This window comes from Oryctolagus cuniculus, chromosome 4 (assembly GCF_964237555.1).
Source record: "Oryctolagus cuniculus chromosome 4, mOryCun1.1, whole genome shotgun sequence".
NCBI lineage: Eukaryota > Metazoa > Chordata > Mammalia > Lagomorpha > Leporidae > Oryctolagus > Oryctolagus cuniculus.
This window is the reverse complement of record NC_091435.1, coordinates 159,340,329-159,356,790: the sequence shown is the minus strand read 5'-3', so window position 1 is coordinate 159,356,790 and position 16,462 is coordinate 159,340,329. Positions and strand designations below refer to the sequence as shown.

Sequence of the window (16,462 nt, the reverse complement as noted above, 5' to 3'; positions counted from 1 at the left end):
AGAGATTTTAAATTTCCCCAAACAATTTTTCTATGTACCTCAGTTCTATTGTTGTAATATTGATACAAGTTAAGAGACAGAATGTATGCTAAAATATACTTTTTTCTGAAGGAATCTGTTCTGTTTAACTTCCTTAAACTATATCCATACCAAATCTCTTTTTAAAAACAGGTTAGGGGCTGGCACTGTGGCGCAGTAGGTTAATCCTCTGCCTGTGGTGCCAGCATCCCATATGGGCGCCATTTCTAGTCCCAGCTGCTCCTCTTCCAGTCCAGCTCTCTGCTGTGGCCCGGGAGGGCAGTGGAAGATAGCCCAAGTGCTTGGGCTCCTGTACCCACATGGGAGACTGGGAAGAAGCACCTGGCTCCTTGCTTCGGATTGGTGCAGCTCTGGCCATTGCAGCCATTTTGGGAGTGAACCACCAGAAGGAAGACCTTTCTCTCTATCTCTCCCTCTCACTGTCTATAACTCTACCTCTCAAATAAATAAATAAAAACTCTTTAATAAAAGACAGATTAAAGATAAAACATTCTCTTTGTTTCTATCCTCCCTCCCTTCCTTTCTTTTTTAAAGATTTATTTATTTATTTGAAAGGCAGAGTTAGAGTGAGAGAAGGACAAGAAAGACCTTCCGTCTGCTGGTTTACTCTCCAAATAGCCACAAGGGCCAGACTGAGCTGATCCAAACCCAGGAACCAGGAGCTTCCCCTGGATCTCCCACGTGGGTGCAGGGGCCCAGGCATTTGGGCTATCTTCTACTGCTGTTCCAGGCCATTAGCAGGGAGCTGTATTGGAAGTGGAGCAGCCAGGTCTTGAACTGGTGCCCATATAGGATGTCAGCACTTCAGGGGGCAGCTTAAACTGCTAAGCCACAGCGCCATCCTCAACATTCTTTTTCTTTTGCTCACCACAAAAAGCAGAAACAAACTGAAGGCTTTACAACATACTGTATTCAACAGAGATGGATGAATTTTTAATCTGTCCTCATTAAAAAAAAAAACTCAGTATTTTTAATAGCATGCAGAGAAAACAACCATCAGGCTGGTTTAACTGACACTTTTAAAATGACACACACTAAACCAGGATATTCCACCTGCTATAGAAATGGAGATTCAAACATATGAAGGGTCTTTAATATGCATGGAAAATGTGCATTATGAAAAACTATATACATATTTCAGAAATTTTTACCAAAATAAATTTACCTTCTATTCCACTTTTCAAATAACTTTTTTAAAGTATTCAAGAATCTAATGCATATGTTTGCTGCCAATGAACAGTTGCAAAATACTTTACATATCATTTATTTTATAGAGTAATTTTTCCAAATATTCCATTAAAATCCAAAAATATGGTCTAAGCATTATAAGTGCATGTAAGGGAAAAACAAGGCTGGACACCAGAAAGCTGGGCTGTTCTGGGAAATACAGGATAGATGGCTGCTGGCTGAGCAAAGGGGCACCCTATGTGCTGCAGAGGGAGAATTCAATGGCATAAAAATATCTGTCCATCCTGAAACTCCACTGGATAACAGGTGTTTTAGAATAAATTACAGTCTTTCAGGTCTTTCTCCTCTTACTGCACTCACCAGACCCCTTGCCGTCTCCCTCCCGTTTTGGAATGATGATATCAGAATGTTATTTTCCTAGCAGGCATCAAGTTTCCCACCTCTTTTGCTCAACACAGAATTATGCAGTGACAATCAAACCATCTTGGGTAACAAGAATCACATGGACTAACAAAGTTTGTAACTAGATCAAGCTAGGGTATCATTCTAAGATTCTAAATCTAAAATTTAACGGAGAAGTGTACACTAACATTTAAAATCCTCTTATTTTCTCCACAAACATGATTTTTGTCCTGAAATTTTTACTTAATAAATTGGAGCCAGCACTGTGGTGTAGTAGGTTAAGCCTCCACTTGCGGTGCCAGTATCCCTTCTGGGTGCAGATTTGGTTGCTCCTCTTCTGACCCGGCTCTCTGCTTATGGCCTGGAAAATCACTGGAATACTGCAAAAGAACTTGGGCCCCTGCACCCACGTGGGAGACCTGGAAGAAGCTCCTGGCTCCGGATCCATGCAGCTCCAGCTGTTGCAGCCATTTGGGGAGTGAACCAGTGGACGGAAGACCTTCCTCGCTGTCTCTCCCTCTCTCTGTAACTCTACCTCTCAAATAAAGTCTTTTTAAAAATTTTAATACAGATATAAAAATAAGCATTCTTTGATTCATCTGCAGCAATTTTCAAGCTATACAGCCAACTCCATCTCTTTCCTTTCATATTTTTCTCCAGGAAAAAATTCTGCAAGGCGTAGAAAAACATTTCAAAGAAATGTTAAAAAGTTTACTACTGGGCTGGTGCTGTGGCGCAGTGGGTTAACGCCCTGGCCTGAAGTGCCGGCATCCCATATGGGCGCCGATTCTAGTCCCAGCTGCTCCTCTTCTGATCCAGCTCTCTGCTGTGGCCTGGGAAAGCAGTAGAGGATGTGCTTGAGCCCCTGTACCCACATGGGAGACCCAGAAGAAGCTCCTGGCTTCCGATCGGTGCAGCTTCGGCCGTTGCGGCCATCTGGGGAGTGAACCAGCGAATGGGAGACCTCTCCCTCTGTCTCTACCTCTCTCTGTAATTCTGTCTTTCAAATAAATAAAATAAATCTTAAAAAAAAAAAAAAAGCTTACTACCAGAGACATAGAGCCATTCCAGCAATCACCTTCTGGAGAGCCACTAATTTGAACAGATATTCAAACACCAGGTCACCTTCAAAGGAGCTATGGAGGCCAGGTGCAAGACCAAAGTGCAGCATTGCAGAAAGCAAGAAGGAAAGAAGTGGCTTGTTACTCCTCCCCCAGCTTTAAGGAGCACAGCGTGGAGTGAGGGACCTCAGTGCTCTGGGGGAGGGAATCACACTGTCAGGCCCAGTGTGATATAAAGGGCAGAGCCCCGTGACCCTGGACACTGGCCCTCACTTGCAGACAGAAGATCTGGAGCCTTTACATCCAGCAGTCTCTACTACCCTTCATCCAGCTACCAGCAAAATGTGGAGCAAGACTCCAGCTCCTGAAGAGGGGCGCTGAGGACCTTGACACGGAGCCCAGATCTCGGCCTGCTGCTTGGAGACCCAGCAGCTAACAAAGTCCAAAGGCCTCTATTCCTAGACAGTGACTGCAGCCAGAGCCTCTAAACTTACCCTGGCATAGGTGGAGATCTGTGTTCCAATAGGAGGAGCCGATTTCAACCAGTGACTGGACAAAGCCTCTACAACTGTCAATCAGTTGGAGACCTGCAACCTGATGAGACAAACTCATTTTAGTGTGTAATGCTGTCAGCCTCATGTTGCCCTGGTGACTGTGAGATAGAAGCAGGTATGACCTGTTGAGGAGTTATCTCTATTACCCCTTTCCCAGCCTTCGGAAGACAAGAAACTACATGTCTGGACTGGGACTCTGTTAGGCTGGTAAAACCCACCTATGAGCAGATCCTAAAGGTCCCTATCCCCACGCCAGTGTCTGCAGATGGAGGCTGTGAATCTGCTGTTGTGCTAAATGGAGCTCTATGGCCCCAGGTAGTCAGTATTATATCCCAGTCAGGCCTCCCAGTGGCTGGCAGGAGTGGACTCAGGCTGAGTCCATCTCAGCAGCAGACAGAACATGGCAGGGTGGGTTGTAGTCCTATCCCCAGCCTGTGCAAGCGCCAGTGGACTGGAGGTCCAGAGGTGATCTTCCATTATGGCCACAGTACAAGGCATCTAGGCCAAATTCAGCCCCAGAAAGACGTTTGTAGGGATGAACTACCCATTTTTTTACACAATTCCCCAGTGCATTCTGTACAATACACAGCCTGGATTTGAAACAAACTGGAGCTTGGGATGCATTTTAGGACAGAAATAGTGAAAATACAGCAACGGTGGGCCTGAGGCAAACCTTGACTGAGGGTGTCATCTAATGCTGAAATAGAAGTTTCCACAGTCTCAGAAAAAATAAAGAGACTGCTTAGAGTTTCTGGAAGGACAGCCAAAAACAAAGCCAGGTTATTGTAAGTGATCCTTCTATGCGCAGATGGGATCACACACCAACAAGCATGAAAAACTCCCAAGGTATCTTGACCTCACCTAACAAACTAAGGTGACAGAGAAACCAACCATCTAGTAACTGAAACTTTCAAATACTCAGATGAAGAGCTCAAGATAGTTCTTTTCAGGAAACCTAACAAACTTTAAGAGACCACAGATAAATGATTAATACTTCAACAGAGACACAGAAGTATAAAAATTAAAGACAGAAATCCATCAACTGAAACTTAACCTAAGCAACATTAAAAGACAGAAGGCATCAATAGGAAAGTAGGGTAAACACAAATAATCAGTGAGCTCAACAACAGGCTATTCGACAATATACAGCAGGAGGAGAGAAAAGAATCAAGAGCAACGAAGAAAGCTTGGAACTTTGAAACCACATGAAAAGACTAAATATCCAAGTTATTGAAGTTCAAGAGTTGAGAATGTCAAAGGGGTAGAAAGCATATTCAAGGAGATGGTTAAGAGAAGACTTCCCAAACCTGGGGTGAGGTACAACCATCCAGGTATAAGAAGACGAGATTATCCACCTGATTGACCTAACCAAGTTCATCTGAAGACATATTATTACATGCTCCAAAGTTAAAAATTAAGGAGGATTCTGAGAGCAAAAGCATCTCAATTTTCTTACTGCAGGCTTCTCAGCAGAAACCTTAGTGATAGGAGGGAGTGGGATGAGATTTTCACAGTAGTGAAGCAAAAAAGTTGCCATTCAAGAATACTATACCCAGCAAAGCTATCCTTCAGATGTGAGGCGGGAGATAAAGCCATTCCTAGACAAACAGAAGCTGTAGAAAGTTATTGCCATCAGATCTATTTTAACAGAAATGCTAAAGAAATTCTTCAAATCTAAAAATCAAAACAATTTTATTATAAAAAAAAACAAAAGCTAAATGAAGAGATGTTAATGAGCAAGGAAAAAATACTAGAAAGTAGAAGACTCACTGGTGAGCGTACACAAATTCAGAATGCTTTAATCTTCTAAATACAGTATATAAATCATTCATAATTTTACTATGAAGATGAAAAACAAATAATAATTACATAAAAATGCTAATGCACAGCTAACAAAGAAAGAAGTAAAATGGTACAACAAAAACAAAATATGAAAAAAAGGTAAATGGGAGAAATGGAGTACAAGTGTAGAGTTCAATATTAAGAATTCTTATCTTTTTTCTATTTGAATAAACCAGTGATCATTTCAAAAGTGTGTTATGACAAAAAATGTTTTTTAATCACAAAACAAAATTTATAAACAAGTTATCAAAAATAAAAATCACTTAACCACAAAGGAAGTTTATAAGGGAGGGATAAAGAAGGAAACTAAAATAAACCAAAAGCAACAATCAAAATGACATCAAGACCCTTATCTATTAATAATTAACAAATTAAATAGATAAAATTCTTCAATTAAAAGACCCACACTGATCAAATGGATGATAATAGTAATAAAATAATAAAAGAGCCAGCTATAAGCTGTTTTCAAGAAACCCACTTTAGCTCTAAGGACTGTGCATAATACAGAACTAGTTATATTAGAAAAAATAGATTTTAAATCAAAGTAGTAAAAAGCGGCAAGGAAGGTCATTACATAAAGGGTTTAATGAAGCAAGACAAAATAATAGTTGTAAATATTTATGGACCCAATATTATAGCACCTAAGTATATAAAGGAAATATTAATAGACCTAATGGAATTGAGAAAAATCTCAAATGATGATAACAGGGGACATTAAACATCCACTTTCAGAAACGAAAAGAATGTCCAGACAGAAGATTAATAAAGCAACCATAGAATTAAATAGCACCCTAGATCAACTGGACCAGATAGAAACATTCTATTTAAGAGCAACAGAATGCTTCTTCTGTTCTCCAGTATAAAAAACATAGTAGATCACAAAACAAGTCTGAAAAAATTAAAAATTTAAAAAAAGAAATCACAAAGTATCTTTTCTGACCACAATGAAAGAAAATTTAGAAGCAATAAAAGAAAAACTTTGGCCACTATATTAGTACTAATTAAACAACTTGCTCCTAAAAATCAATAGTGGTGTTCACCCAGGGAAGCAAGAATGGTTTACCATATGCAAATCAATGGATATGGTTCATCACATCAACATAATCAAGGACAAAAATCTTCTGTTTATCTCAGCAGATACAGAAAAGATATATGATAAAATCTAATATCCCTTAATGATAAAAAACTTTAAACAAACAGAAGGAACAAACCTCAACACAACAAGCCAACAGCTACTATCATACTAGTCAAAGGAAAGAAATAAATGAAGGAGGATTAAAGTGATGAAGAAGGGAGGGAGTCTGCTGCTCTAGTCTAGGAGAAGACAGTTTAAAAAAAGTGGAGAGAGTGTAGTCTCTTGGAAGAGTTAGGGAGAAAACAGTAGAGGAAATTCCATGCAGGTTTAGAGGGACATGGCAGACCTAGGTGAAGGGTGTGGACATACACAAATCGGAACCCCAGCAGCCGAGAGCCAGTGCACCACCTTTGGGCAGTGAAGTGAGACCAGACTGCAGCAGCCCATGCCACTGGCGATAAAGCCGCAGGAAAAGCCTGGAGGGAATCTGGCTTGGAGCCCTGTGGGGGATGGTGTATTGCAAAATTAGAGGAGAAAAGTTGGGGGGCAGTTTCCCTCTCCCTGATCACCTTGCAACGGCATCCTGTAACAAGCTGATAGACAGCAGGCACCATCTTGGACATACGTAACAGCTGCGCCAGCTCTTGTCCATGCCCAACAACCAGCTGAGTGGAGACACCTTAGTCTGGTGGTGAGAACTGATAGGGGGCTGGGTGCTCATGAATGTGGGAAGGTTGTGTGCCAGGACTATGAAAACACTGAGACTGTATGGGAAGGCTCAGTCTGTGGCTGGGACTTTGGGCAATCACTCATGGGAGGTTACACAAGCCGAGGGCTCCCTGGTTCCCTGGTGAGGGACATTGCTGGGGAATATGCTTACACCAAAGGCTGCACAGATCCTTTGTGTGGTCCTTGTGGAAGTGTGGATGAATATTATACCCACTGGGGCTACCGCCTAGACACTGGTCTCCTTTGAGCAGAGGAACAGAGCTGAATCTATGGCAACAGAATGAATTTCCTTTCTGCTTAAAAAAAAAAAATTTACCATGCCCAACCTGGGTGTCACCTTAATAATCCCTTCGCCCTGGAGCACTGAACAGAGCTCCCTGGCCACATACACCACATGCCTCTAGGTATCCCCTGAAAGCAGACACTCCACTAATCCACACAGACATAGTCCAAGGATAAAAGCCACTACAGCAAAAAAAAAAAAAAAAAAAAAAAAAAAAAAAAAAAAAAAAAAAATCAAAAAACAAAAAACAAACAAACAAACCAATGAGTATCTTCACAAATGCCAAATAATAAACACACCAACTCAAGAAACAAGAATAAGGAACACACACTGACTCCCCCCAAAAATACAACACTTAAATACTTTCTCCCATATAATTGAGATCTTAGAGAGAAAGCAAAGTGAAATCTTGGAAATGAAGAAATCAATAGAACAAATAAAAAATGCAGTGGAAAGCCTTAACAACAGAATTGGTGAAGTAGAAGAAAGAATATCTGACTTAGAAAACAAATCACAGGAAATTATACAGTCAGATGGCCGGCGCCGCGGCTCACTAGGCTAATCCTCAGCCTAGCAGCGCTGGCACACTGGGTTCTAGTCCCGGTCGGGGCGCCGGATTCTGTCCCGGTTGCCCCTCTTCCAGGCCAGCTCTCTGCTGTGGCCAGGGAGTGCAGTGGAGGATGGCCCAGGTGCTTGGGCCCTGCACCCCATGGGAGACCAGGAAAAGCACCTGGCTCCTGGCTTCGGATCAGCGCGGTGCACCGGCCGCAGCGCGCTGGCCGCGGCGGCCATTGGAGGGTGAACCAACGGCAAAGGAAGACCTTTCTCTCTGTCTCTCTCTCTCACTGTCCACTCTGCCTGTCAAAAAAAAAAAAATTATACAGTCAGATAAAAAACAAGAAGAAATTAGAAAACAACAACCAAAAAAAAAAAAAAAAAAACCAACAAACCACTGTTGGGCATCTGGAAGATACTATCAAATGACCCAACATACAGGTTTTAGGAGTTCCTGAACGTGTGGAAAGAGAGAAAGGATTAGAAGGCCTTTTTAGTAAAATAATAAAAGAAAATTTCCCTATTTTGGAGAAAGAAAGGGGCATCCAAGTACAGGAAGCACATAGAACTCCTAATAGACATGACCAGAAAAGATCTTCACCATGACACATTGTAATCAAACTCACTGCAGTAAAACATAAAGAGAAGATTTTAAAATGTGAATAAGAGAAATGACTGATTACTTTCAGAGGCTCTCCAATTAGACTCACAGTGGACTTCTCATCAGAAACCCTACAGGCTAGGAGAGAACAGTGAAATATATTCCAAGTCTTAAGAGAAAAAACTGTCAACACAGAATACTGTACCCTGCAAAGCTCTCATAGATGAATGAAGGTTAAATAAAGACCTTACATGACAAACAGAAATGGAAACAATTTGTCCAGACTTACAAAAGATGTTAAGGATGTGCTGTACACAGAAACATAGAATCATGGTCAACACTACAAAAGAAGGTAAAGGCAGAAAATCTCCCAGTAAAAGTAAAAAGAAAATCCAAAGTAACAAATAGGAATATTTTGGAAAAAGATATTCTATGCTAATAGAAACCATAAAAGAGCTGATGTAGCCATCTTAATATTAGACAAAATAGACTTTAACACAAAGACTGTTAAAAGAGACAAAGAAGGGCACTATGTAATGATGAAAGGATAAATTCAATAGGAAGATGTAACTATTATAAATGTATATGCACCTAATTACAGGGCACCTGGTTATTTAAAATAAATGTTAAGCGGTATGTAGGGAGACACAGACTCTAATACAATAGTAATAGGGGACTTCAATACCCCACTTTCAGCAATGGACAGATCAACCAGACAGAAAATCAGCAAGGAAACAACAGAGTTAATCAACACTATATATAGACCAAATGGACCTAACAGATATCTACAGAACTTTTCATTTTACTGTTGTAGAACATACATTCTTCTCACCAGTTCATGGAACTTTCTCTAGAATTGACAACACGCTAGGTCATAAAGCAAGTCTCAGTAAATTCAAAAAAACTGAAATAATATCATGTATCTTCTCGGACCACAATGCAATGAAGCTGGAAATCAGGAACTCAGTAACCTCTACAGCATATGCAAACATATGAAGACTGAACAATATGCTCCTGAATGAACAGTGGATCACTGAAGAAATCAAAAGAGAAATAAAAAAATTTCTGGAAACAAATGAAGATGGCAATACTTATCAAATACATATCAAAACTCACGGGATATGGCAAAAGCAGTGTTAAGAGGAACATTTATAGCAATTGGTGCCTACATCAAGAAATTGAAAAGGCACCTAATAAATGAGCTATCAATGCATCTCAGGGATCTAGAAAAATAACAGCAAGCCAAACCCAAAAGTAGTAGGAGAAAATAAATAATGAGAGTAGAAATCAACAAAATTAAAATTAAAAAAACAATACAAAAGATCAGCAAAACAGTTTTTTTTTGAAAAAAAAAAAAAAAAACAAAATTGATAGGCCCTTGGCCCAACTAACCAAAAAAAGGATATAGAAGACCCAAATTAATAAAATTAGAGAGGAAAAAGGAAATGTAACAAGAGGTACCACAGAAATAAAAAGAATCATCAGAAATTACTACAAATAGCTGTATGCGAACAAATTGGGAAACACAGAAGAAATGGATAGATTTCTGGTCACATACAACCTACCTAAATTGAGCCATGAAGACACAGAAAATCTAAACAGACTCATAACCAAGACAGAAACGGAATCAGTAATAAAGGCCCTTCCAACAAAGAAAAGCCCAGGACTGGATGGATTCACTACTGAATTCTAACAGACATTTAAAGAACTAACTCTAATTCTTCTCAAGCTATTCAAAACACAATTGAAAGGGAGGGAATCTTTCCAAATTCTTTCAATGAAGCCAGCATCACCTTAATTCCTAAACCTGAAAAAAGATGCAACAGAGAAAGAGAACTACAGACCAGTTTCCCTGATGAACATACATGTAAAAATCCTCAACAAAATTCTAGCCAATAGAATCCAAGAATACATCAGAAAGATCATTCACCTGGACCAAGTGAGATTTATCCCTGGTATGCAGGGATAAATGGGTCAACGGTTGCAAATCAATCAATGTGATACATCACATTATCAAAATGAAGAACGAAACCATATGGTTATCTCAATAGATGCAGAGAAATCATTTGATAAAATACAACACCTTTCATGATAAAAACTCTAAGTAAATTGGGTATAGAAAGAACATTCCTCAACACAATCAAAGCAATCTATGACAAACTCACTGCCAGCATCCTATTGAATGGGGACAAGTTGGAGGCATTCCCGCTGAGATACAGAACCAAAGATGCTCACTCTCACCACTGCTATTCAATATATTCCTGGAAGTTTTAGTCAGAGCCTTTGGGCAAGAACAAGAAATCAAAAGGATACAAACAGGGAAGGAAGAATCAAACTATCCCTACTTGCAGATGACATGATTCTATATATAGGGGATCCAAAAGACTCCACTAAGAGACTATTGGAACTCATAGAAGAGTTTGGTAAAGTAGCAGGATATAAAATCAATACACAAAAATCAGCAGCCTTTGTCTACACAGACAATGCCACAGCTGAGAAAAAGCTTCTAAGATCAATGCCATTCAAACTAGCTACAAAAAAGATCAAATACCTTGGAACAAATTTAACCAAGGATGTCAAAGATCTTTACAATGAGAATTACAAAACTTTCAAGAGAGAGATAGAAGAAAATACAAAAAATGGAAAAGTCTTCCATGTTCATAGATCATCAAAATGTCCATACTTTCATCAAAATGTCTATACTTTCAAAAGCAATTTACAGATTCAATGCAATACCTATCAAAATAGCAAGGACATTCTTCTCAGATATAGAAAAAATGATGCTGAAATTCATATAGAAACACAGGCGACCCAAAATAGCTAAAGCAATTTTATACAACAAAACAAAGCCGGAGGCATCACAATACTAAATTTCAAGACATACTACAGGGCATTTATAATTAAAACAATCTGGTACTGGTAAAGAGACAGGTGGACAGACCAATGGAACAGAACAGAAATGCCAGAAATCAATCCAAATATCTACAACCAACTTATATTTGACAAAGGAGCTAAAATCAATCCCTGGAGCAAGGACAGTCTCTTCAACAAATGTTGCTGGGAAGATTGGATTTCCACATGCAGACATATGAAGCAAGACCCTTATGTTATATCTTACACAAAAATCCACTGAAAATGGATTAAAGACTTAAATCTATGACCTGATACCATCAAAGTATTAGAGAACATGGAAGAAACCCTGCAAGACATTGGCATAGGAAAAGACTTCTCAGAAAAAACCCCAGAGGCACAAGCATTCAAAGCCAAATTTACAAATGGTAGTACATCAAATTGAGAAGCTTCTGTATTGTAAAAGAAACACTCAGGAAAGTGACAAGGCAACCAACAGAATGAAGAAATTATTTGCAAACTATTCAACTGATAAAGGATTAATAACCAGAATACATAAAGAAGTTAAGAAACTCAACAACAAAACAAGTGAAGAAATGGGCAAAAGACATTTTTTAAAAATGGAAATCTAAATGGCAAACAGCCACATGAAAAAATTCTCAGGATCACTAGCCATCAGGGAAATGCAAATCAAAACCACAATGAGGTTTCACTTCACCCCAGTTAGAATGGCTTTCATACAGAAGTCAACAAATAAAAAATGCTGGCAAGGATGTGGGGAAAAAGGTATCCTAATCTACTGTTGGTGGCAATGTAAATTGGTAAAGTCCCCTTGCAAAACAGTATGGAGATACCTTAGAAATCTGAATACAGACCCAGCCAGCCATTCCATTCCTAGGAATTTACCCAAGGGAAATGAAATCAGCATATGAAAGAGATATCTGGACCCTATGTTTCAATTCACAAAAGCTAAGACATGGAATCAACCAAAATGCCCGTCAACTGGACTGGATAAAGAAATTATGGGATATGTACACTATGAAATACTACATAGTGGTAAAAAAAAAAGGAAATAAGGTCATTTACAACAAAATGGATGAATCTGGAAAACAACACACTTTCTACACAACAGCGGAAACAGTCAACAGAGTGAAGAGACAACCTACAAATCTAGAGAAAATGTTTGCAAGCTGTACACTTGACAAATGATTAACATCTAAGATATTTCAAGAATTCAATAGCAAAACAACTACAAAACAGAAAAAAAAAAACCTCAAACAATCCAATTACAATAGGGAGAAGAACCAAACATTTATGGTTAACAGGTACATGACAAAATGTTCAACATCACTAATTGTTAAGAAAATGCAAATCAAAAGCACAGTGAGAGATCACTTCATTTCAGTCAGATTGGTTATCATCAAAAAAAGAAAAACTGAAAAATGGAATTATTTTATGATCCAACAATACCACTATTATGTATATATTCAAGGCAAATGAAATCTGTCTGTGGAGGAGACATCTGCACTATCACATTTACTGCAGCCTTACTTTTGGTACCAAGAAATTAAAACAAACTAAATGTTTACCTAGTGATGAATAAAGAACATGTGATACATACACATAATGGAATACTACTCAGCCATAAAAAGCAAGCAACTTGGCATTTTCAACAACATGGATGGAACAAGAGGTCACTATGTTAAGTGAAATAAGCCACACAACATGTATCGTACAATCTCACTTGTCCAAACAAAGGAATAATGGTATATGGCCATTACCAAAGACTGACGGAAAGTTGACTAATAGATACCAAGTTATAGTGAGACAAGAGTAAGAACTGGGGTTTATAGAAGGTTGACTATAATGTACTCTATATTTCTCCATTAACAAAAAGACCCCTAGAAAATGGATCTGAATATGTTCACCATAAAGAAATGTCAAATGTTTGAGGAGACAGACATTTATTTTGATTGGACACTATAGAATGTATACATATTGTCAAAATATTACATAGTACCCCATATATATGTATTATTTCTATGTGTATAACATTTTAGAAAATTATTCATATAAAAAGTAAAAGAGAAAAAGAAATCTCAACACCAACCATTCTCATGTTTAAATTTTATCAATCAAATACCTACATTTTAACATCTAGTAATAATAATAATAATAACAGGCACATGTTAAAACATTGTAATGATTCTGTAAGATAGTACTAGGCACATCACTCCACATGGCCTGAATAACTACCTTTGTGAGATAAGAACCATATTCCTTCCCACTCTCTTTAGGCATTGCTCTTCTTATTTTTGTCAATCTTGGCCACCGTCTTTAAGAATTGAAAATATATTTTTAAAACATCACCAACATGGATGCTTCCAACTGACAGAATATGGACACATTCCTCATGCAAAGTAATAATAAGTAACAGAAATAAAGCGTATCTGTTTTCAAGTTGTAAAAGCACCTCATTGCCAAAGTATTAGTTTATTTTGGAAGTTTTTTTCTATGAAGTCTGTCCTGCTACACTGCTAGAAGACAGATCAAATCTTATATTCCATAATTGAGACTCTTTAAGAGGTAACACAATGTAGCTCCTAAAATCACTGACTCTAAACCCAAACTTTCTGGGCTCAAATTCTGTTCTGTTACTGACCAGCTGCATAAATATCCCTGCTCAAATTTCTTCCACGTCCCTGCTTCACCATCTATAAAATTATGCTCACAGTGTCTCTTGGGATGCTTGCAAATGTGATGTAATAAGGCTTATGCAAGTGCTACCTACTACTGATCTGATAATTCTTATCCATAATGCATACATGGCTAAACTAATCAATCCATGTGGATGGCAAGAAAAAAATGTGATGTAGTTCTTAAAATCTAAAAAAATTTAGAATAGTTTAAGATTTACAGAAAAACTTGCAAAGATAGTATGGTGTCTCCATATGCTTTACAAGGTTTCCTTCATGAACATTTTACAATGAAAGCAACTTTTAATGACATCCCAAAAGTGGAAGGACATTTACTCTCAGCAGGTAAAAACTATAAATTTAATTAATCTGCAATTGCAGTAACCCACTCACCAAAACCAAACATTGAAACTTCTAAGTACCACAGTATAATTAGCGAGTGTTAAATTTAATGTTTCTGTAATAGTGCTGCACATACTGTACTAATGTAGGAAATTTTATTGTCTCATTAAAAAGGACTAATAAAAAGAAAGTTATTTGAATGTGTATAACTACTTATATATACATATTGAAGTTGCAATTTAAAATATGTAAAGTAGAAGATAAAGCTGGGGTATTCAAACAGATATTACTTAATAATTTTAAGATGGAATAAATTTTCTTAATATTATAAAATAATTAAAATTATATAAGAAAAATATGGTGAATAAATTTTGAAATGAGAACTGTTAGTAGTGTTATTTTCTTACTATTAGAAAATCATAGTTACAACAATTAATATGATACATGGCAAATTTTTCTGGGATGTTACAGAAGTAGAGGTAAGGCCATATATGTGTAGGAACACTTGAAGGCCAGGTATCTTACACACAGGACTGAACCTAAACATCAGCCGTCCAGTTATTATCTACTAGCTACATGTGGCAAACCAAATTAGAATGAATTAAAATGAAATAAAGTTAAAGACTGAATTCTTCAGTTACATGACAACCGCATTGTGAGTCCTCAGCGGCTACGTGCAGTTAACGGTTACTGTCCTGGAAAGCATGGTCATGGCACATTTCCATCACTGCAGGAAGTTTTATTGAATACCACGGCCCTAATCACATTCAACTGAGCTTTAACTAATAGCTCTTAAGCTCTTATCCCAACAAACTCTTTTATTAAACTTGGCAAAAACAAAGCAAGAAGGCTTTCGTCTCCTTTTCGGAAATGCTTATTAAGAGGATGAAAAGGAAAAGGGCCCAGCCCGGTCTCTCATCTGACAGACAGCTACCAAGAAATGGAAAAACTGCCGGGGTCCTCAAAGCCATTGCTGTACTCACGTGGCACGGCAGCAGTGGGCCCAGTGGCCAGGAGGACTCCTCTTCATGGGGACATTTCCTCACTAAGGACGGGGCCCCCATGTGGGGCCTGTGCACTGGTGGGACCTTCCCCTTATGGGGCTGGGGTTCCTGCCAGCGAAAAATGGGAAATTTCATTGTTAGCCAGCTTTGAAACTCTTCCCCTTTGAGATATTTAAAAACACTGCTTACTGGATTAATTAAAGCAGAGTTATAGGAGATAAACTCTTAGAACTGATCAATCATGATGTGTGACTGATTGTGTCTGTCCCGTCCCCCAGGAAAAACAACCAGCAGAGTCCTGGAACTGCCATCAGAATCTCAGATCTAGTTAAATGGTGAAAAGATCAGACTGACCAGGTGATGGCTTTTCCAAGCAGGATTAAAGACAAAGACAATTAGCTTTTTAATTGTCAGTAATGGGCAGTGGTGAAGAGAACAGATATAATCAGATATAACAAAAACCCTCACAAAGTTCCACAACTTCTCATTCTCACCCCATCCAAACTTTTAAAATTGGCTTGGAAAATGAGAAGCAAGTGTTTGAATTTCACCCACTTACTTCTGACCATTCTGTGTGATTTGGTACCAAATAACAGTGATGAAACACTCAATAAACACAAAGACCTGGTTTTTTTTTTAAACAAATTTTTAAGAAATCCATGTAAGCAGTTTGTTGATATTTAGAAATGTGGCTAACAATAAAAATTTCTCACGGACACGTTCATTCAAAAATGTTTTCTAATTCTACAAGATGAATATTTTCATTCTTTCAGCTGTAACACACAGTTACAATGGAAAATGATAGATGTATTCTATCGATATTCTGAATCTCCATAACAGTTATTCTAACTTTATCCAGCTTAAATGGATAGCATATTTTATGACGGCACAGCAAGGCATACTTTTAGGGCAGTCAGGTAAAAGGTCCAATGTAATAGAATCCTATGGATACTTTTGGATGGTGGATAACACCACATTTCTTAGCAACTATGAAAAAATCAGAAAATTTAAGCTTGTGGCAAATACTGAGATAGGAGATGCCAGGAAGAAGTAAACAGAAGGAGCCGTGCACCGAAACTCAGGCCGTCGTTCTCCTCACCAGGGACCACAGCTCCTGATCCATCTGCCCACTTTTACTCCTCTCATCTCCTGAGCTGCAGCTTTCTGCTGTGATCTCTTGTAATTATATTCCCAGACAGCAATTTAGAGATCAGCTTACTACAAACGCATTTCTCAGTCTC

General features: G+C 38.3%; 1 protein-coding gene across 9 annotated transcripts in view; it reads right to left on the bottom strand.

Annotated features, from left to right (window-relative positions):
* Window positions 1-16,462, bottom strand: part of UBE2E2 (ubiquitin conjugating enzyme E2 E2) — a 388,098-nt gene that overhangs the window by 148,447 nt on the left and 223,189 nt on the right. For 2 of the 9 annotated variants that reach the window (XR_011388222.1, XM_070072853.1), the window contains one exon: window positions 15,201-15,329. The exons of 6 other annotated variants lie outside the window; for them this stretch is intronic. Coding sequence is in view for 2 of the 3 variants with exons in the window: in XM_070072853.1 (XP_069928954.1) it covers window positions 15,201-15,247 (47 nt within the window). In the remaining variant the exon portion in view is untranslated. Of the gene's footprint in view, window positions 1-3,184; window positions 7,396-15,200; window positions 15,330-16,462 lie in introns of those variants that run through there. One more of the 9 variants, XM_051858872.2, reaches the window with a different exon arrangement.